This window comes from Aristolochia californica, unplaced genomic scaffold (assembly GCF_029961685.1).
Source record: "Aristolochia californica isolate CCGP_79_NKW_82.1479 unplaced genomic scaffold, dmAriCali1.0.hap1 SCAF_14, whole genome shotgun sequence".
Lineage (NCBI taxonomy): Eukaryota > Viridiplantae > Streptophyta > Magnoliopsida > Piperales > Aristolochiaceae > Aristolochia > Aristolochia californica.
Genome location: NW_027181815.1, coordinates 21,844,753 through 21,866,931, shown reverse-complemented (window position 1 = coordinate 21,866,931; position 22,179 = coordinate 21,844,753). Strand labels below are relative to the sequence as shown.

General features: G+C 40.0%; 1 protein-coding gene across 4 annotated transcripts; it reads right to left on the bottom strand.

The window, feature by feature from the left end:
- Nucleotides 1-7,427: 7,427 nt before the first annotated feature.
- Nucleotides 7,428-21,896, bottom strand: LOC137950012 (protein SUPPRESSOR OF GENE SILENCING 3 homolog). Of its 4 annotated transcripts, XM_068796344.1 has the most exons (7): nt 21,733-21,896; nt 19,491-20,461; nt 13,231-13,525; nt 8,479-8,711; nt 8,213-8,367; nt 7,805-8,117; nt 7,428-7,728 (listed from the first exon to the last, which is right to left on the bottom strand). In XM_068796344.1, exons 2-6 carry the CDS (start codon nt 20,448-20,450, stop codon nt 7,820-7,822), a joined length of 1,941 nt encoding a protein of 646 aa, XP_068652445.1. In that variant the 5' UTR covers nt 20,451-20,461; nt 21,733-21,896; the 3' UTR covers nt 7,428-7,728; nt 7,805-7,819. The 4 variants fall into 4 exon arrangements, with proteins under 4 accessions (XP_068652445.1, XP_068652444.1, XP_068652447.1 ...); XM_068796343.1 differs by lacking the exon at nt 7,428-7,728 and having other exon boundaries at nt 7,770-8,117; XM_068796346.1 differs by lacking the exon at nt 7,428-7,728 and having other exon boundaries at nt 7,770-8,117; nt 21,736-21,896.
- Nucleotides 21,897-22,179: the final 283 nt, after the last annotated feature.

Here is a 22,179-nt window from a genome sequence, read left to right as displayed (position 1 = left end):
TCATAGCGGCTTAAGGGAGGATCTTTTACCTCTAATCCAGCATCCACAAGGTCTCTCTAAGTCTACCAAGAGCAGCAGAAAAAAGGAGGGTCCTTTCCTCCTAACAAGAGCAGCAGCTCTCTCTAACAACCTTGGATTCACCAATCCCACGCTGAATTACTTGATCAGTGACATGGGATAATCATAGTCCTTTAATCTATTGAGTTGTAACCCTAAGGGCATTGTAACACTATAAATAAAAGAATTGGATAAGAGGTAAGGCATTGAAACCTTCTCCTCTCTTTTAGAAATTGTCCAGCTACCTTCTCTTCTCCCTTGACGAATTCTCTCCTTCCCTTACGCTAAAATCTACTCTCTCACACCCTTCTCCTTCCTCTCTCCTCTCTCTCTTCTCTCCTTCTTCCACGTTAACCTACAGTCCTTCTCATTGGGTCCTAACTTCTACACCCTTTAAGATATTCTTCATAAAGACAAAATGATCTACTGAGCACTAGCTGAATCCAAACAACAATATTGTTTGGCTAAATTTTTCAAACCAAGCCCGAAGAGGCTGTTTAAGCCCATATAGAGACTTCCTTAATTTCCATATTGACTCCCACTCAACCACAAAGTTGGGTGGTTGATTGCACATTTATCTCTTCTTTTATGTCCTCATTCAAAATGATATTTTTTAACATCCAATTGATATACCACCTATGAGGAATTAGCAACTATAGATAATAAGATGCGTATAGAGTTTAATTTAGCCACTAGGGAAAATGTTTCCTCATAATCTAGTCCATAAAACTAAGTGTATCCCTTGACAAAGAGTTAGGCTTTGAGACCAGCAACAAAACCATCTAGATTGTGCTTGATAGTGAAAACTCATTTATAACCTACGGGTTTCTTGTCAGGATGAAGAGGAACTAGGGCACAAGTCTAATTCTCATATAAGGCATGCATTTCTTCTTCCATGGCCACCTTCCATCCTGGATGTCTCAGGTCCTCCTGATGTGACTGTGGAATAGATATGGGAGAAATATATGCAATAAGTTGACAGCATGAAGAAGACAGTTGATGGTGAGAAACAAAATTGGATATAGGATGAGAAGTGAAGGGCCTAATGATGGGCCAAATACAACAGGGAAAGATGGGCTTACCTCGGAGGGATCCATAAACTCCACAAGTGAGGTGTTGACCGAGTTTTCAACGGGCTGAAGCAGATCTACGTCAAGTGGCACGATGGGCTTCAGAGCTGCCTAAATGGATGAAAGACCCGAGGTGCATTTTTTGAGTAATAAAAAAATGTGTCATAAAAAAGGTGACATCCCTAGAAACAATTATGTCCCAAAGAGAAGGATTATAATAGACATAACCTTTTTGTGTACTAGAGTTAAACACACTTAGTGCACTTTGAAAGTGAATTACCAAGTGAAAGTGAATTACCTAGTGAAAGTTGTAAAGTTGGGTCTAAGGCCCATCCCAAAATAAACTAGCCAACTTAGGAAGCATCTTTCCCAACTAATAAACTCAAGATCTTTGTACTCACTAATCCATATGGGACTATTCCGTAACACTCCCCCTCACTTATAGGCCCTCTTTTGTGGCTCTACATGTGGATAATTTGGGTGGAGGCCCACATAAGAGTACCTACTCTGATACCATGTTAAGTTGGGTTCAAGGCCATCCCAAAATGACTAGCCAACTTAGGAAGCCTTTTTCCCAGCTAATAAACTTAACATCTTTGTGCTTGTTGATTTTCAGGACTCCATGGATTTAGCTCATGGAGAAAAAGAGAGAGGGACTCATTGGGAGAAAACAAGAGAGAAAAGACGCTATGGACTTATGTCCTAACCCTTCCCATGAAGCTCAATTTATAGATTAATAATCCTAAATATTAAACTTATATCCCTAAAACTTTGACTAATTACATCATTGTTATCTTTATGAGATGACTCATTATTTACAATAATGGCATCATTGTTGGCCTTCTGCTTGGTCTGTGGGCCTTAAGCCCATCTTCCACATCTCTTGGATATGTGGGCCTTCCTTGTTCTTATGGACTTGAGCCCCATCTTCTAAGACACTTGGATGTGTGGGTCTTCCTTGGTATGTAACTTTGGGCCCATCTTCTAGCACTCCCCCTCAAGATGGGGGTGAGAGAACATCATGAATACCCAGCTTGCTTCAAATGGTGTAAAGGATCTTCTCGTATAAAATGGTTGTCCACCATATCTTCCAACACTCCCCCTCAAACTGGTGGTCTCTTAGAGACCCAATTGGCATAATATAAGAGAGTAAAATTACTCTTATCCATAAGACATTGCTCCATACTGCAGTCAAATGGTCATAGTCAAAAATACTTTCCACTCAATTTCACAAGTAAAAAAGTAGCCCTTCTGTGGGGCACAAAGTCTACCCACTTTCTCAAGGTAGCTCAAAAAACACCTCTTGGGTGAATAATAGACTTGAATCACACTGGATCTTGGGCACACTCCTATCCTCTGTAGGTTGTAGGTCTATAGGCATTGTTTAGAAGTATAGTAATAAACTCCTCCATCACGGTGTCCCTCCATAGGGCACCGACTCTCAAATGGTAGGAGTAAATACGTCAAGTAAGGGGGGTAACAAGTAATCACTTGGAAGATAATATTCTTGGGCCACCATGTGCTTTCTTCTTCATCAAGTAACCGATGCTGATAACAATCAACAACTGAGAACTCCTTCAATAATAATGTCTCAGGCAAAAAGACACAATAGTAGTAGCTGAAATGGACCTGGGTCTAATAACACATATATAATAATAAAAATTCTTTAAAAAGGACCCATAAGATAATTCATTGATAGTCCATTAAATAAGGAAGTTGCACCAAAAAATATGTTGGAACCTAGTAATAATCCAAGTTAATAATCCAGTCAGACAAAAGGGACCGAATCAAGCCGAGTTAGATATGAGATCAATATAGCTGAGTCGAGGAAGAAATAGGTATAGAACTCAGGACCCAGACCTGTATAAAGAGGCAATAAGAGAGTGGGCTGAGTCAGATTGACTTGGTTGAGTTGGCTCGATCCGAGTTGGCCCAACTCGTTGGGTTAACTCGTTGAATCAATCAGCCACCTAACTTAGGTGGGATTTTAATTCAGAACCAGTGTCTTCCTCGGGCTGCTAGCCTTCGAACATCACGGCACAACAGAAAATTAGAGAGTATAGCCAGCGATGAACCTGCAATAATTTATCAAAAAATAGAGCGACAGAATAATGGAAACTTTCCAAGAGTGTATCCAGCGGCTAGCTAAAAAAATATCGGCGAGGTGACAGTCAGACCAGCATAGAGACAACTGATGAAGGAGATCAATCATCGAGAAATTTTTGAAAATAATTCAATCTAGCAGAGAGCTTTCCTCGAAAAAAAATGGTATGGCTAAGGAAGATAATATGCCTTAATCCAAGCATAGTCGAGCTTCTACTCAATCACCAGAGCAAAATAATCTCGCGAATTTCCTATTTGTCTTCCTCGCAATGTGTTGGGATCTTCCCATCTATGGATCGTGTCACCCTTCTTCCCTCTCTTCCCTCCAGATTGGCTGTTGACGCTGGAAGAGGATTCTTGTTCCTTGAACGTGTAATGGTGGAAATCGGAATGGAATGGATTGAACCTTGAAGGAGATTCGACCTGGACCTCAAAGGGAGAATACGACCTAGACCTCGGAGGGAGAATCTAACCTGTCTAGACTAAATTTCTTAATGCTTACCTTCATTCATCTTGACGTCCCAATAAATAGTTTTGGGAATGAAAATACAAGCTAGACCCATGGATCAATTGGTTCGCGCCAAATTACCTCCAAACCAAACCAACCCAAATTGAGATACATGAAAAGGGAAATAACATAATTTAATTCCTACGCCTGTTGATCCCGAGTCTATAACATCACCCCCCTCCTGGAGAAAAAGATTGTCCTCAAGCTCAAAAGAGTGGTATAGAGACTGGAAAGCCGCTAAGGGCTCCCATGTAGTGTCACTGGGGTCAGCGTCATCCCATTGCACGAGTACCTCCCAATCGCCCTAAATGCGACGAGCCTGCAACACCTGTGCTAGAGTAGAAAGGACATGTCCCTCATGTAGTGGTGGCAGAGGAGTGTGCAGCAAGGGGGAGTCACCCTGGAAGGCCTTCAGTTGGGAGACGTGAAACACATTTTGGATCTTTGCTTCTGGTGGAAGCTGCAAGCGGTAGGCGATTGTGCCAATGCGGTCTAACACCTGAAAGGGACCATAATACTTCAGAGATAACTCGTGGTATTTGGAGGTTGTCAGTGAAAGCTGCCTGTAATTTTGGAAACGCAGCCATACATAATCTCCTGGAGAAAAGAATACTTCCCAGTGGTGCTTATCATAATATAATTTCATAGTATGTTGGGCCTACTGGAGATGAGTGACGCACCTCACTGAGCATGGCGTCGCATTCTGCTAAAGCCTGGTCCAAGGTGGCAACCTTATGCACCTGGTTCATACGATAAAAGTTGAGGCGGATCTTTGCCATATACTACCTTGAATGGAGTAGTGCCGAGTGCACTGTGGTAGGATGTGTTGTAACAGAATTCTGCCCATGCCAGCCACTTAACCCACCGTTTAGGTGAGTCCCCGCACAAAACAACGAAGATACATCTCAATCGTTTGGTTAACAACCTCGGTCTGTCCATCAATCTGTGGATGGTAGGCGGAAGAGAACACCAACTTTGTGCCTTGCAGCTTGAGTAATTCCTTCCAGAACGTACTAGTAAAGACGGCGTCCCTATAATGGAGGCCGACATCCCATGTAACCGGACAATATTATCCATGAATAGTTGAATTACTTGAACTGTAGTGTAAGGATGCGCCAGAGGTAGGAAATGGCCATACTTTGAGAAACGGTCAACCACTACAAATATAACTGATTTGCCGGACAAGGGGGGAAGGCCATCAATGAAGTCCATGGATATATCGGACCAAACTTGTGACGGTAGCTGAAGTGGTTGGAGCAACCCTGCTGGACTTAAAGATTCAGCTTTATTCCGTTGACAAATTTGGCAAGCTGTCACATAATCGGCTACACTACGCTTCATGTATTTCCAATAAAATTCCCAACTGATCCGAAAATATGTTTTCTTTCTGCCTTCATGTGTACTATCATGGAAAGAGGGTAAAATGCTGGTAATAAGTGGTGACGTGTGGTGCAGAAAAATCCGGTTTTTGAACAGGATTGGACAATTCTGGATCGTCCAATGTCCCCTGTTGAATCTCATGATATAATGCAAAAATTTCCAAATACTGTTGTGTCTCCTCCCTAATAGAATCCAACAAGAGAACTCTGGGCTGACTGATAGCATATAAGTGCGGCTCTGGAAGGTCCCAGCTAGACAAAGCATCAGCCCCCACATTCAAACTACCAGGTGTATATTCAATTGTAATGTCAAACCCCATCAGTTTACTCAACCAGTGCTGCTGAGGGGAGGTGGTGAGGTGCTGCTCTAGAAGATATTTTAGGTTGCAATGATCAGTTCGAATCATAAATGTGTGCCCCCAGAGATAAGGCCGCCAATGCTGTATTGCTTTAGCTAAACTGATCAATTCCCTCTCATAAGCTGCTAGCTTGTGATAGTGGAGGCCAAGCTGGTGGCTGAAGTAAACGATCGGGTGGCCCTGTTGCTATAACATTGCACCGATACCGCCAACTGAAGCATCACATTCCACCACAAATAACTCATCAAAGTCCTGTAGCTTCAAAATCAGCGCTGATGATAAGGCGTGCTTCAATTTCTGAAAAGAATGATCTGTTGTCTCGGACCAAGTGAAGGCATTTTTCTTGAGTAGGTTGTTAAATGGTGCTGCAATCTGGCCATAGTTGCGGATAAATTTTCCGTAATACCCCGTGAGGCCCAAAAATCCCCTTAACGTTGTGATGGATGTAGGGGAAGGCCAATCTATGACAGTCTGAATCTTACTTTGGTCAACCTGCACCCCAACTGCTGAAATAATGTGGCCCAAATATGCCACCTCGGAGGTGCCCATAGAACATTTGGACTTATTTAAAACCAAATGATAGGAGCAGAGAAGAGTAAAGACCTGGTGAAGGTGCTGAATGTGCTCGTCCCAAAGTTTGCTATACACCAATATATCATAAAAAAATACGAGAACATATTTCCGCAAGATAGAGCTAAATACCTCATTCATGAGGGCCTGGAATGTGGATGGCGCATTGGAGAGACCAAAGGGCATCACGAGGAACTCAAAATGACTGTGGTATGTGCGGAACGTAGCCTTCTCCACATCTGAAGGATGAACGCGAATCTGATGATAGCCTGACTTCAAATCCAGCTTGGTAAATATAGTGGCACCGTGTAACTCATCTAACAACTCGTCCACCACTGGGATGAGAAATTTGTCTTTAATAGTGTGAGCATTGAGTTGCCGGTAGTCCACACAAAACCTCCATGACTTATCATGCTTTTTGACTAGTAATACCCGGGATGAGAAAGGAGACCTGCTTGGCTAAATAATTCCCTGGGCGAGCATATTTTGGCACTACCTCTCAATTTCATCCTTCTGTAAGTGGGGGTAACGGTAAGGCCGAACCACCACAAGTTCAGTTCCCATCTTCAATCTAATGCGGTGATCACAGTGGCGAATAGGCGGAAGAGCAGTAGGATCATGAAATAAATCTTCAAAATTTGTAAGTAAGTGAGATAACTTACAGTACTCGGTGTTTTGGTCCTGAACTAACTGAAGTGGCAAGGCACTGTAGCCTATGTGCCCTGCAAGGTGATCTGATGCTGGACTTCTGTGAAGGTCATGGTCAGGGCCTGGAAATCCCACAAAATAGGCCCCAACAGTTGGAGCCATTTAACTCCAAGGTAGAGTCATCACCTAGGTAGACATTTTAAGGCTATGTAGCCCAAGTTCCTCAATTTAAAGGTTTTAGTGAAACACCTTAGAAGGGGATAAACAAGCTCCTCTCCCCAACAACCTCCCATGACTATCTAGTGTAATTATTCTTGCTTTGACTAAGAAATACTTTGAAGTAGAAACCAGTATTTTTATTGTATATTTATTATTTAATTAGCAGTAATAATCTTTGATAATATTTTTTGAAGGAAAAATGAGAAAAATAATATTATGATAATATTTATTATTTAGTGTTAATTAAGAAGTAAAGAGTGAAATAGTAAAATCATAAATAGTAAAAATTAGCAATGAACAAATAAAAAAAATTGAATTTTATCTGCATAAGAACTAAACAAATAATTTGAACAGTTATCATATAGTAAATCGAGTGAAATTATTAAACAAAAGGTGAAACTCGTGCACTTAAAGTAACTAAAATGGTATTATCGTAGTGACACTAGTTAAGGATCATATAATACCCTATCTGGCCCATTATTTGCATCAAACAGAGACTTCTCTCTCACTTGCCGTACTTGTCCTTAAAGCGTATAAAATGCTAATTCAGCAACGTTGAAGTTGAACATCAACATTATATCATCAGAACTGGCTGTCCTGTGTGTCGGCTTCTTCAATGGAGAAAACCATAACATACAAACCCTCATCACATAAACCTTCTTAGATTAGATGTTGGTACCCTCGATATACTAATGAAAACTGGTAAAATAACTTTACTTTCTATCGCTCATATTCATTTCTGCTAAATGGAACAGTAAAATAGTCCGTCTCAAATGTCAGAAGTAGTGTTACTTCCGGTCTCATTTCAGTAACGCCTACATCACGAAGAAAACAAAAATTAAGAACAGCACTGTGCGGTAACTAAAATAGCTTGGATGTTCGTGTTGATACCTTTTGAGTAGCAGTTTACTGTTTTTGTCTCAAGAAGAGCCAGAAGATGCAGAAGGTAACAAAAAGAAAAATTAAGAACAGCACTGTGGGGTAACTAAAATAGCTTGGACGAGGAGCGGCCTCAGTGTACATCTCCATCAGGTTATTCAGATCATCATCAAATCCTTTCTCTAACTCCATCTCTTCTTCATAGTGCCTCCTCTTCATTTCAGTCCTCTTCGCTTTATAGCTTTTCTCAAGCTTCTCTCTCTCCTCCTCAAACTCATCCACACATTTTTCTTGACAGTTGATGAACTTCTCAATTTTTTCCTGCCTGCAAGGTAGGGAGACCAGGAACCACCATACAAGTGAGAACAACTTTTTCTGTTATTTACCCATTAACTTTTCATGTAGGATTGATTATGTTACCGAAGTTTACGATCTTCAGAGCTTCCAGAACCAACATTGCTTAACTCTACAGCACGGTCCTCCTGCAGGGCTTGATCAAAGGCTTGCTCTTTTGCTTCTCGAGCATCAAGCATATCAGCAATTTTCTCATTAAAGAATTTCTCCATGTTATCCATCTAAAAGTTATCCATTTGATATTGGAAAACAAAGTAAGGAGCTACATACAGTTAAAGAAAAATTGTTATAAGAAAATATTAAAGCAAAATAAGAGGTAGAAATGTTATTACCTCCTCCTTGATCTCTTCATATTGTTTCTTTGCTCGGAGTCTCAGTATGTGATATTCTTCTTTTGCAATACGAAGCTGATTGCTCATAAGCCCCACTGTTTCTTTGAAAGCCTTCCGTTCAGCATCTTTGTTCTTCAGCCAGATCAATTGTTTGTTTTCTTCACTCATCTGCTTCATTCCACCCACAACCTTTTCTTGGTAAGATACCATCTGAAATTTTAGTCTGGACTTTCCTGTTACTCATACAAAACAGAAATGAATCCACTTAACGAAACGTGGATGAATTTTGAACATGCTTATTAGACAACAACAACAACAAATACTAAAGACAACATTCTAAATACCAGAACAACATTAGCTGTAAGATTCTTCTATGCCTCTAACAAATACAAAACATGATCCAACAATTTCTCAATCACAGAATCTAAAAACAGCTAATCAACAAGAAATAGTAGTAGTCACTAGCGATTCCTAAAAATAAGTGCAACCAACATCCAGGTTGCTACAAAATGTCAAAAAAATGTATTTGTTCCCTTTCTATGATCCACGGCAACCAGGGGTAAGGCTCGTTTGAGTTAACGAGCCGAGCTCGACCGAACCATGGTTCGGTTCGAAAGCTCGCAAGCCAACTCGTTAACTTAACGAGGGCTCGGAATTATGGGAGTCGGGAGCAAGAGCGCTGCGGGAGGTCAACTTGGACTTGGATTGTTTTTTGTCCTTCTTCTCGCTTTTATTAAGCCAAAACTCCGCTACCTTCCGTGATTTTAAAAGTTTTTTAATTAGAGTGTTGACGTCCAGCGGTGACCATGACGTTATGCTTCTGCGAATCAATGGTCATCGTTTAAACACATAAATATTCTGCAAAGACAGTGAAGTGTTGAATTTATGGAAAAGAGAAAAACTTCATAGACTTATTTTTAATCAAAGTACATGAACCTCTATTTATAATAGAGGAAAGTAATAGAGTCCAATTACAATTAAACTACATTTATCCCAATTACACCCAAACTCTAACACTTAAAGATAAGTCTTAACATAATTAAATAACACAATATAAATAGAAGACTAACACGACTAAAACACCTTTAAACTAAAACTCCTATGAGACCTGCTTCTATAATAATTGTGGCTCTGTTAAACTTCTTATGTCATCTCACGCGATCATGGTGGGTCCCATATCTTATGGGTTTGGGCCCATCTTCCAACACTCTCGGATATGTGGGCCTTCCTTGGTCTTATAGGTTTGGACCCATCTTTCAACACACTTGGATATGTGGGTCTTCCTTGGTCGTGTGGACTTGGGCCCATCTTCCAACACTCCCCCTCAAACTGGAGGTGAGAGAACATCATGAACTCCCTGCTTGCTGCAAATGATGTATAAGATAAAATGACAGTCTTCCATTCTTTCAACACTCCCCCTCAAGCTAGTGCTCTCTTCCATGAGGCCTAACTGGTATAAGATAAGTAAGAGTAAAATCACTCCAAGCCATATGACATCGCTCCAAACTCCATTCATAATCCATGTTGGATGTAGGGCACACTCCTATCATTCTCAGGTAGTGGCACTCATATCTTTCGCAAGTAGTGGCTCTATACGTAGTGCTCAAAAGTGTAGTAAAAACTCCTCCATCATCGTGTCCCTCCACAAGACAACGACTCTCAAGTGGTAGGAGTAATAAATGTCAATTAAAGGGGACAACATATATGTAATAATAAGTTCCTCCATCACAGTGTCCTAACCTGTGCACCGACTCTCACAGGTAGAAATGGGTGATAAATGTCTGTCACTCACAAGATAGCGATAAAAGACGTGATACGTGATAAATCTCTGTCATTCACAAAACGGCAATAAAGGACGTGATAAGTGGATAATGCCTGCCATTCACAATCAATGGACTTAAAACACCCATATACGTACGTGATGGACTTAAACTCCCAACCAAAGCAACACTCAAAAGGTTAGCCCAAAGATGTATTTGAGAGTCAAATAAAGGATGGTAGGAGAGTCTGCCAAATAACTAATAGGTAATGGATAAAGAGGAAGACAAAATGTTGGGGCCACCACTTCTTCAATAATAATGTCTCATCCAAAGAGACACAATAGCTGCAGCTGAAATGAGCTTAGACCCATATAACATGAACCAAAATAACAAAAATCCTTGTAAAATGAACCATAAAATAATCTGATGCAAGCATGTGCACCAAATAATATGTTGACCAAGGAATATGTTTGCAAATATTTCAAAATAATAATCAAGCCAGAGAAATATAATCGAGTCGAGCCAAATCAGGTATCACCAATAATTACCATAATTATTATTATAAGTCAAGATTCTTGGTCTTCAATTTTTTTTACTCTTTCTTGTACTTCTTCTTCTACTTCTCCCCCTCAAGCTGGGAGGTAATGGCATTTTTCCCAGCTTGAACGAAATAACATAGATGTAGTAACTGAAAAAGGGGTAAGTGAGATATTTTCCTGATATAGTTGATCAATAACAACAACTCAAAAAGTGACGCAAAACAATCGGCTTAAATTCGGATTTTTCAATGCAACCGGACACCAGTATGACCTTTGATTCTTCCAATGCGAATATATCCTTAAATATAGATTAGATTGACATAAAATTTTCTCCTTCTGAAACTAGACTTAAATACCTTTCATCGAAGTATAAATTTTCTTCATAAAATATACTTCTATTGAGATATATAATCTGATAGATTTCGGTCTCTGCCTAACTAAGTACTCTTTCCCCTTTTCCAGCATGACCATTGACTCTTCCAAGATCCATATCTCAAAAAAAAAAAAAAAAATCGAGAATTGGTTGAATAGGTAAGAAAATAGACTTACAAATCTTTCTTTTGATATATTATTCTCCATATAAAGCCTCGTTCTTGATAGAATAAAATAGCTCGGAAGTTAAAGCTTTTTGGTGCTGCACGAACCTCTTTTGCAATCTGACCTTTGCTGCTTCAAATATCGATTTCTCTTTATAGATAACTCCGGTTTTAAAAAATCATTTTTCCTTGGAAAGTAGACTCGAATATCTTTCCGTCAATATATAATATGCATTATGAAAAGCTCAATATAGAGGTGAAAACGTAAATCAAATAACAAGTATAGGGATTGAAAAAAAATATGAACCTAAACTGGTAGCGATAATAAATCAGAATATGATCACATTAACTCTATGGGTTGACCAAGTCAACTCACAGAACCTGCTCTGATACCATGTAGAATTTATGGAAAAGAGAAATACTTCATAGACAGACTTATTTGTAATCAGAGTACATGAACCTCTATATATAATAGAGGAAGGTAGTAAAGTCCAATTACAATTAAACTACCCTTGTCTCAATTACACCCAAACTCTAACACTTAAAGATAAGTCCTCGCATAATTAAATAACCTAATATAAATAGAAGACTAACATGACTAAAACACCTTTAAACTGAAACTCCTCTATGAGACTTGCTTCCATAATAATTGTGGTTCTGCTAGACTTTTTATTGTGTAAGACTTCTTATGCCACCTCACGTGATCATGGTGGGTCCCATATCTTATGGGATTGGGCCCATCTTCCAACACACTTGGATATGTAGGCCTTCTTTGGTCTTATGGGCTTGGACCCATCTTCCAACACACTTACATATGTGGGCCTTTCTTAGACGTGTGGGCTTGGGCCCATCTTCCAACATGAAATTTCTCCCCATTTGGTGAAATTTCATTTTTTGATCTTTTCAACACAACGTCTTATTTCTATCTACTTAAATAGTTAGATGTGTGTATATTTTTTTATTGATTATGGCTTCGTGATTAAAATCTAGCCAAAGCTGGTTCTAACTGTTAATGAGAGAGAATTACAGAAATTGTTGAGGAAAAATTACACTTTTTAATTTTTTATTTAATAACTTTGATTCTTCAACAGGGTAATTTAATTAAAACTTTCATTAAAAAAAATTATTATAGTTTTATTATTTTAAAATAGGGAGCATTTTCCTCCTCTCACTCCCAATAAAAAATTAAATAAATAAAGAGTGTTGGGTGAGTAAGAGCTTCCTGCCTTATGTCTATGGTGCATTGGTTATTCGGGGTGATGTGTATTGAACTATTCCTAATTGTGTTTATCTATTGCTCTACATCTTCTTCTGCGTTACAATAATTTTATATAAAATTTATTTGACATATATTTTTTGAAAGTTTTGAATGCATGTTGGAGTTTGAACTTGAGCTCAACTCGGTTAAAATTATTGGGCTCGATCTCGGTTAAATGCAAGGAAGCATATGGGATACTCATCAAGGTGGCAAAAAATCTGTATGCAGTCTATATACACCACCACAGCCAAACCTTTAATGCCAATATTGCATAGTTTACAAATTAAATGTAACAGATCTAACAATCTGACTAATGGTCCATACACTGCAGATAAATTTAAGGCAACCACACTTAATTCGCTACTTAAATGATCTTGCAGTTTTAGCACCTTCGTTCAAAACTCAAAAGACTAGCAGGATTAATGTCTCAACAGTATTTATAAAATATTGTTTTGGCCTTCCAAGTTTGAGGCAAAAAAAACAAAGCCCCAAACAACAAACAAAAACAGATGTTCAAATACAGGCAACCTGTAATAGAGAATTGAATGCTATGTCTCTCATCATTCATGTTCATCTGGTGTACAGGGCATATGCAAGTGACTGACCAGACATCCATCATTAATTGTCAAACAGTTCCCTTTTGAATAAGCAAAACATACCTTGTGAGTGCTGATTGAAATGATCCAAATCTTCTTTGCGTGCCATGTAACCATATAACTGGCGCTTTCCACCAGGATAAAAGAGCACACGTCTATTTTCCCATGCATCCCGATCGGTCCCTTGCTCTTGAAATTGCTTGTGTAGATGTTCAGCCTCATGATAACCAACTGCTGAAGCCTCAAATAACAGAACAGTAATCCCACGGTGGCCCTGAGGACCATAGGAATGCCGAGCCCTAACTGCCTGATGTAAGCCAAAATAGTCCAGCAGCTCTGAATTTCCCATGCCAATCCACTGCAATTTTTTTAACAGTTACTGGGTACTACCAAAAGAAAATATATACAACCAGAAAGGCGTGCATACAAGGGCATCACTGCCAATCAAGTCCATGATCATTAATCAAAGCTTAGCAGTAAAAAGATAATAAGGTAGCAAAATAACATTTTTTTTACAAAGCAATATAACAATATCGACCCCAATATCCCACCACCCCTCCTCCCCCCAAACCCACCACAGTCGTTACGGAAAAAAAGCCTCCCATTTCCCCCTTCGCCTTCACATATTCCAGAAAAAAAAAGAGAGGGCAAAGCCAAAGCAACCAGCCCTCAGAAAACAAGCACCCCCACTGTCTATCCTCCAAATCTTTCCCCACCAATGCCCAATTATATGGCAATTTTTTACCCGATTAATCAAACTAAGGCTCAGACCGATCTCCTCCAATTCCTGCAAGAACAAGAGCAAAATTTCATTCCTAAAGAATTCATAGAAATGACGCATCTCGCATGGATTTTCTGCAGCTACTATCACGAAGCTTCTGACCGCCTGGAGAAGGATATCACCCCACCCCGTTCTAAATGATTATTCTCTTGGATTATCAGAGGAATCGGCTCGCGGTCCAAGAGCGCCATCATCAAAGCAGCCCTTTGTGAATGTAAACCAAAAATTGTAATATTTGTAGAAACTAAGCTGCAAACTTTTGACAATTCTATTGCTCGTGAATTATGGTATTATATGGACCCCGCGTGGGCAACGGTTGACGCGATTGAGCGCTCTAGTGGCATCCTTGTCATCTGGGACCCAAAAGTTGTAGATGCCACTCTCTCTCAATCGAGCCAATTCTCCATTGACATTCATTTTCATGACCATTCCTTGGGGACATCCTCGGCGTTGGCTAGTGTCTACGGCCCAACTCGACAAAATGATCGTACCTCCTTTTGGGAGGAAATACTTCAACTTGTCCAACTTTAGGATTTGCCCTGGCTACTAGCCGGGGATTTCAACTGTCAGAGCTAGGTGGTTCCGTCCACCTGGGTGGTTCCATCCACCACTGATGGGTTAGGTACTTGGCTTTCCGCACTTAACATACCAGTCTTTTGGGTTGTATTAGCTAGGCGTTTGACATGGTATCAAAGCTAGGCACCACGTTCCGCGTTCGAATCCCGGGTGAAGCAGTAGGGAACGGGAACGGTGGGTGTCAGAGCTAGGTGGTTCCGTCCACCGCTGATGGGTTAGGTACTTGGCTTTCCGCACTTAACAGACCGGTTTTTTGGGTTGTATTGGCTAAGTGTTTGACATCAACACCATCCTTTTATGCTCAGAAAAAAGCCCACCCACCATCAGAACCATTTCCACAATGAGAGCCTTCTCCGATGACATTGGAAGCCTCGAGCTATCAGAAATTCCTCTTTCTAGAAAAAAATTCACTTGGTCAAATGGTCAATCCTCTCCTATTCTTTGCCAATAATGAGTGGCTCCAATTATTTCCAAACACCTCTAGCCAAGTCCTAAACAAAGTTGACTCTAATCACTGGCCTATTCAACTCAGCACTCGCCCTCCTGCCTGGGGGATTTCTCCTTTTCGTTTCAAAAATTCTTGGACCCTGAATGAGTCCTTCAACTCTGATCTTGCTGTCTAGTGGCAAGAACCCGCCCTAATCTGGGCTGGGCACTCCCTCTCAAAATAAAAGCTCTTAAGGCGAAGATCCGCACTTGGTCTATTAATCATCGTGTTGTTGCTGCTTCCCAGAAAGACTCAATTCGCCGCTGCATTTCTGAGCTTGATCTACTCGAAGAGCAAAGGTCTATTTCTCCTCCCGATTTACTTCTTAGAAAACAATTAAATTTGGAATATTGAACTTTACTTCGAAGTGAATCTGTTCACTGGAAACAGCATGCTAGATTTCGTTGGTTGACCGAGGGGGATGGAAACACAAAGTTCTTCCATGCCATTGCCTCGGCCAGGAGGAGGGCTAACCGTATCACTTCTCTCTATCATGGAGACCAAGTGATCACAGATAGTCCCTCTATATCTGATATTCTTGTCAAGTACTTTCAGATCTATACACTGAGGAGCGTTACAATCGGCCCAAGCTGTTCTAGCTCGACTACTTGCGTGTCTCTCCTTCTTATGTGACCGACTTGGAAAGGCCCTTCACCACAGAAGAAATTGAAATTGATTCTGCTTCTCTTGGCCTTCCAAAAGACAAAGCTCCTAGACCTGATGGTTTCAATGGTGAGTTTTACCACAAATTCTAGGACACAATCAAATCTGAAGTGTATGCTTTTGTCCAAAATTTCCACCAAGTCGGCATCACTCACAATGCCGTGGGTGCATCTTTCATTGCTTTAATCCCAAAGAAATCCAATTCTGCCCTCCCCCAATATTTTAGACCAATAAGCCTCACAACTAGCTTCTATAAAGACATTGGTCGACTTCTCGCAAACCGTCTTAGGGCCCATCTCGCCAAAATCATAAACCCTTGTCAAAGTGCTTTCATTCATGGTAGGAATATCATGGACTCTTCTTGGCCGCTCACGAACTCCTAGATTCCTTCAAAAAATCCAATCTGCCCAGATTCGTCCTAAAACTTGATTTTGAAAAAGCTTTTGACCGCATAAATTGGAAACTAATTGATAACCTCTTTGACCGAATGGGTTTTGGGACTAGGTGGAAAATTTGGATGAGAAGTTGCATTTCTACTACATATTTTGTCCCTTTTAACGGAAAACCGTCCGATTTTTTCAATGCAATAAGAGGAATTAGGCAAGAGGACCCTCTCTCTCCCTTTCTCTTCACTCTCATCGATGAGCAGCTTACATCGGATGATACCATACTCTTTGGTGAAGGTACAATGAATCAAATCTCCCATATAAAAGCCCTGCTCAACTTATTTGAACTCTCCTCTGGACAAAAGGTTAGTTGGTCAAAATCATCCATATTTGGGTTCAATATTGACTCCTCAATTTTAAATTCTATGGCAAGTTATTTGGGATGTAAAATTGCAACCCCCATGTACATACTTGGGACTTCCACTATCACATGTTCTACCCTCTAAAAGTGCCTGGCACCCCGTCATTGAGCATCTTGAAGGCCGACCGGCTTCTTGGAGAGGAAGATTTTTGTCCAAAGCAGGTAAGCTTGTCCTTATCAAATCTTGCCTCCACGGTATTCCTTCTTATTTTCTCTCCTTGTACCATTGCCCTACCTCAGTTTGAATTATAATTGAATTACTTAAAAGGAGATTTTTGTGGGGTGGGCCAAATGGGGAAAGAAAGTACAGCCTCGTGAAATGGGTTGACATATGTAAACCGATTGTAATGGGTGGCCTTGGGATCCGGGATATTACAACAACTAATTCCGCATTATTACTAAAATGGATCTCGAAATTTAATATGCAACCTGCTTTGATATGGCGGGCCATTGTTGCTGCTAAAACAGACAAAATCTCTGGCAGGTGGACAGGGGGTGGAAAATATAATGAGTTATCTCCCGTGTGGAAAAAGATTGCAAAAATGTTGCCTGCATTCAAAAGTGTAGTCAAATGCTACTATTGTACGGGATGTCAGACAAAATTCTGGGCAGATTGGTGGGTAGGCCAAAGCAGCTTTAATATCAGCCATAGTCAAATCTTTTCTTTGGCAAGAAACAAGGATGTGACCATTTCTGTCCAAAGGACAAATTTTAGCAAGTGGAACTTAAATCTTCAGAGAACATTTTTTTTTTTTTTTGAAAATGATGTATATATTTACAAAAAGAATTACAAAGAAACTGGGAGCAAATCCCTAACAACAAGAGATTGAAAGGTTGCTCCTGACTTGGTGAGCACATCTGCTACCGAGTTAGCAGATCTCGGAATGTGAGACCAAATACAAGAAAATTGAGAAGCCATTTCAAGAATTTCCCAAAGAGAATCCCAATGCCACCACCGGGGGGGAGGACGCATTTTCACACTAACCAATTACCACCTTCGAAGTCCCCCTCAATGTGTAGAGGACCACTATATTTGTCTCGAAAATGGTAGAGCTCATTGAGAAGACCTTGGAGCTCAAATCTTTGAAGAGCGTTATCAGATGTAGAAACTGCCGACCACATTTTGTTATACTGCAACTATGCCCACACTGTTTGGACCAAACTAATTAACAAAATTGGTCTGCAATATTGCCCATCTCAAAATCTCTCATCCACAATCCTCACTATTACTAGCGCACATCTTCCGAAGCTTGAAAAATTACTTATCTCATGCTACGTTGGTCATATCATCTGGGCCTTATGAAAAGAAAGAAATAACCGAAAATTTAACAGAAAATCTCTTCCGAAAAATATTCTAATTAATACAATTGTGGGACAAGTTTCCTGGTAGATACTCATGCAACAAGAATTTCAAATTTAAAGGACTCCAACCTTCGTGGAAATTCGCGACTTGTAGCTGAAATGTCTTACCCATCCCGCCCCCCGGTTATGGAAACTTGGTCCCCACCTCCAATGGCACATTTCAAATTAAATTTTGATGGAAGCACTTTTGGCTGCTCTGGGCCTGCCGGATTTGGAGAGGTCATCCATGACGAAATGGAAATCTTCTTTTTTCCTATGTTGGGCCGATTGGAGTATCTGACTCAACTATTGTTGTGCTTTTTGGGTTGCATCATGGTTTAAAACTTTTCAAGCAACGGCTAGCGGGCCCTCTTTGCATTGAAAGAGATTCAAAAGTCCTTATCAACTGGTGTGAGAAGTCCTCTAAACTTCATAGGCGGCATTGAGATCTGTAATTTATTTTCTCAATTGCAATGCAATTGGAAATACATTCCTAGATCCACTAATCATCTAGCAAATATTCAGGCAAAATTAGGTTTTTCCCTTCAACATCTTGTTGTGGCAGAAGGTCATTTTTAGCAAGGTATTGTACTCTTTCCCTTCTCTTTATTGAAATATACAACTTTTACTCAAAAAAAAAAAAATATCGACCCCAATATCACTACAATATAAGTCCGGCATTTAAAGAAATTAATATTTTGAACATGACAACAGAAAGAAACAGATGTTATATAAATCTTCCTTTCTATTCCTGTGAGCTTCTACAATCAATCAAAACTTGCAATGCCATTATTCCGTCAAAAGTTGACAAAGTCTCACAGGGGCAGAAGTATGTGAGTATGTCTCATCGATATTAAAGAAAAAAAAAAGGTAGTAGTTCACCATAAACCAAAACAACTTCACAAAAATAAGTAACAAGAACACAAATTCTAATTGAAACAGACTGGGTTTAAGTCTTTCCTAAAAGAACTGACCGAAGTTAGGAAGCCTTCTCTCAAGTAACAACCACAGGAATTTCTTTGACTTCATTAGTGTAAAGGATCTATTCCCACTAGAGTCACTCTCACACCTTAAGCCTAAAATATGGGATAACAAGCCTGAGACACGTACAATCTAAACAGCAGAAAAACTAAGTGAGACACGAAGTATGCCCAACAAGATAAACATCCTACTCCAATATCATGTTATATTAAGATTAGGTTCATCCAAAAATGACAATATGAAAGTCTTTTTTCAACTAGTAGCCAGAAGATTTGACTTAAACTTCCAACTTATGTCAGATTATTCACACTAATGTTACCACTAGAGGTCATGAATCATCTTTCATATAGCAAGGTTCTGTGTGGAGGGGTTGTTGCATTCAAAGGTGAACTTGATGAATTTCAGTCAGGCATTTTCAATGTTTGGTTTTGAATGTCAATAAATAGACACTACTATTTCAAAAAAAAAAAAAAAATAGTTAACACTAAGGACAGACTCACAAGGCACCTTTTTGTCGATTATGTCAAAAGATAAAGTCTCTAGAAAGTCTTGATGCATATTCAATATCTTGCTACAATAAAAAATAGATGTAAAAGCCTTATGATTTCCTCCACAACATATCTACATTAAAAAGTGTAACAATATTTCTCTAGCAAATCAACTGAGAAAGAGGGCCAACAGAAGTACCTTTTCATTCTCATCTTTCTCCAGTAAAGTATTCCTGATAATGACCATCGGAGGCCAAACTATCTCCTGATCAGTAGAAGAGGAGCGCAAACCCCTCCACTTACCAAATGCTTCATTAGGTGGTACTACTGAGGTAACTCTGAGGCGCAGCTCCTGTTCCAGTAATTCCGCAAGCTCACGGTGCAGTCTCACTCTTTGTGATCCTTTTGTCTTGGCATGCGTCATCAGAGGCTGAAGACCTTTGTACCTATCAATAGCACCAGGACCATCATGGCAAGCTGGACAGTGCCATTGCCTTTGCGAATCAGACAACTCTTCTACAGCCAAATTATCAAGGGCCTCAAAGAAGGCTATGAACCACTTGCTCTTCTTACGTGTCTCATGGCTCTTTTGACTAGCATCAGAATCATAATCATCACTAAGGATGTCATCGTCACTGTCCTCCACAAGTTCACCGTCATCAGCTTCAGCATCTAGCGGGTGTTGATTAGTATTAGGCAAATAGCTTCCTCCTGCTGAATCCTGAGGAAAAGAACCAGACTTAACATCATTATTGTTTTTTGCATCCACAGGTGCTGACTTGACATCTCCATTTCCCCTCCCAGCTGGTCTTCTTGGTTCTTGTGCTTTGTTCTGCCGATTGTTTCCAGAAGCCTCGACTTTCCGGGTATTATTAGCAGCACTTGGTTTCGGTTGCATTTCTTGATGGTTCCCTGTCTTGGGGGAAGAACTAGAGGCTCCTCGTGACTTAGCTGCAACGTTTATGTTTCGGTTTTTAGATTTCTTTGCTACTTCACACCCACCATCATGTTCAGAACCCACCATCGGATCTACCAGGACAGGATTAACTTGGTTAACTTGAGCATTCATGTTTCCAGAACCAGACTCTCCTGACAAAGTCTGCTTGGGACTGGCACCAGCAGCCAAAGATGCCTTGCCACTTCCTTGTTTTGAATTCATCTGTTGTATTCCTGCATCATGGTTTCATGGAATATAAAATATAAAAGTGTGGTATCCATGAGTGCAAAAAGGAAGACCATCATACATATAGAAGCAATCACTGAAAATTAAAATGCATTTCACACTCCAAATCCATGTGAGAAACAGCAACTTGATCAATTATATATACAAAACAGATACCAACTGAACATTTTACAATATGTTCAACCCGAGCCTCAAATAGAAAGTAAGCCCAAAACCAGTCCTTAGTGAAGCTCAAAATCAATGGAGTAAGAAACAACTTTACAGCATAAAGATACAAAAAAAAAAAAAAAAAAGGAGAAGTTCTTAACATCTTAAAATATAGATAGATCCAAAAAAAATAACAGAGACATGCGGGTCATTGACACAATAAAAAGCACCACACTCACATATCTAGCAGCCCGAGAAAAGTTTGAATCGAAATTAATTCAGGAAATTCCAGTTTATCAACACATCGTAAAAGAGAGAAAGAGACAGACTAGACAGCACGCAAAGCTACGCGTCGTGTGTGTGTGTGTGAGTTAGAGAGAGAGAGAGAGATCTTCCTTATATTAGATGAGAATAGAAAGATCCTTCATAAAAACCAGAATTCATATAAACACGAAGATACACAACGAGAGGCAGGAAGAGATTTAGAACTTTATTAAAGGAAACATTTCACTAGATACTAAAAGAGTACGAAGTAAAGAAGGTTTCAGCTTTCAGAAGCTAGTAGAGTCGTACATGTTGAGAGAATAAAGTGGCTACAGCATTCTGATCGAGATATAAACACCTAATGATAAATGAAGGAGCTTCTGGCAACAGAAATACAGATGGCAGAGTACGATAATCACGAGGTTAAAATATATACTGAGAGAGTTGGCTTGGAAGTAAGTAGAAGCAGCGAAAAGATCACAGTCATAAAAAAACAGAAGGACACAACAAATAAAGCTGCCTTGAGACGTCCAGAGACACTGAAGAAAGCCACTGTAAGGAAAAAGTAAAATCACGGAGAGTTTTAGGGCGAAAGGTTACATAAAACTCCGGAAAGAAATCAAAATGCAAACAAAGTGCAAAGAACGAGAAAATAACACGGCTACATAACACATAGGAGCGAGAAAAAGAGCAACTAAAACCTGAAATCAGTACGAAATCGTCAAACAGATAAACAAATAATCAAGGAACAATTATCAAACAAAATGTGAGGATCATTGACCAATAAATCACAAGTAAGAAAATCATCGCATAAGGCGAACTAAAGTACGCTGGAAGCAAGAGTTACCACCGATGCTGCGAAAAACTCCACCCGCATCAGCCGCCCGAAGTCCACAAAATCTTCGTCGTTCAGATCAACAGAATAGGAACAAGTTCCGTAGCCGGAAAGGAGTAAGACAGCTCCAGCAACCTCAGCCGGGAGCGGATTCTTCCAGTACGTTGGAACCGGGAGACAGAATAAAGGGAAAGAGGAAAGGGTAGTCGCAATCGCATGGGACATGACGTGCGTCGCAAGTTTTTTATTTTACCGCTGCAGTAAGCCTGTAAAATATAGTGGCGACCGCCGGACGGCGAGAATGCGGACTTCAAAATTGATTTAATTTCGACTTTTGTAGTGAAAGCTTTGTAAACAAAAAGGAATTGCGTGAGATGCGTAAGGCAGGAAGAACCACAGACTTCTCACAAATGAGAAGCAAGAGAGATTCTCAGTCAAATATGAAGGGGAAATATCATA